General features: G+C 70.8%; 1 protein-coding gene across 1 annotated transcript; it reads left to right on the top strand.

The window, feature by feature from the left end:
* Nucleotides 1-319: 319 nt before the first annotated feature.
* On the top strand, nt 320-877 carry AURANDRAFT_68888 (expressed protein; the record flags this gene model as incomplete). Its single annotated transcript, XM_009044623.1, has 1 exon — nt 320-877. The coding sequence occupies one exon, from the start codon at nt 320-322 to the stop codon at nt 875-877; it is 558 nt and encodes a 185-aa protein (XP_009042871.1).
* Nucleotides 878-901: the final 24 nt, after the last annotated feature.

The following is a 901-nucleotide window of genomic DNA, read 5'->3' as shown; positions in this document are numbered from 1 at the left end:
GGTCTTCCTTTCGCGTGCGCCTCTTGCACCTCCGAGTGTGCGTGGCCAGCGCATCCGACGGACGACCAGACGCGTCGGCGTTAACGTCGGCGGCGGCGCGGGCGGTGTTGCGGTCGAGATTGACGCTGTTGCAGCTGCGCCGAGCTCCGACCTGCTCCTGCCCTGCGTCGCACGCAGACCGGCCAGAGCTCGTTCATGGGCCTCGGCGACCTGGTGGCGTACACGTTCGTCGGCCTCATCGTCGCGGTCTTCATCTTCCAGCTCGTCGACACGGCGCAGACCGCGAAGCGGAAGCTCGTCGCCAAGAAGAACGATTGAGATGTTGCGGCTGCTCGTCGTCGCCGCCGCGGCGACCGTCGGCGCGCTCAAGCCGCCGAACGCGCGCATGACGCGGGGCGTGCCCAACGCGAAGTGGCACTTCGACGTCCTCGCGCGCGAGCCCGCGGCGCCCGCGGTCAACGGCGACCCCGTCGCGGACGTGGAGCTCGTCGCGCGCGACGGCAAGGGGGAGATCGGCTGGTTCGAGCTCTTCTTTGCCCGCGCGAGCGACGACGCCGGCGCCGTGCGGAGCCACGGCGGGCGCCACTACGCGCGGCTCATCGGCGAGGACGACAGGGACCGCGCGTTCGGCAAAAACATGATGGTCGACACGTCGGCCCGCCGCCGGGGCGTCGCGAGCCGCCTGCTGTTGGCCGCCGAGGACGTCGCGCGGGGCTGCAACCTCTCGGAGTTCGTCATCACGGCGGTCAAGAGCCACGAGCCGAGCCGCCGGCTCTACGAGAAGCTCGGCTTCTCCGAGGTGCCCGCGGAGCTCGCGACGGACAGCGAGTCCGTCGTCCTGCGCAAGTTCGTCCCGACGGCGACGCCGACGGAGTAAGGGACCCGGGCGGAGTCGATCGGT

Source organism: Aureococcus anophagefferens (genome assembly GCF_000186865.1).
Source record: "Aureococcus anophagefferens unplaced genomic scaffold AURANscaffold_537, whole genome shotgun sequence".
Lineage (NCBI taxonomy): Eukaryota > Pelagophyceae > Pelagomonadales > Pelagomonadaceae > Aureococcus > Aureococcus anophagefferens.
The sequence above is the reverse complement of the archived record's forward strand: the minus strand, read 5'-3'. Positions and strand labels throughout refer to the sequence as shown.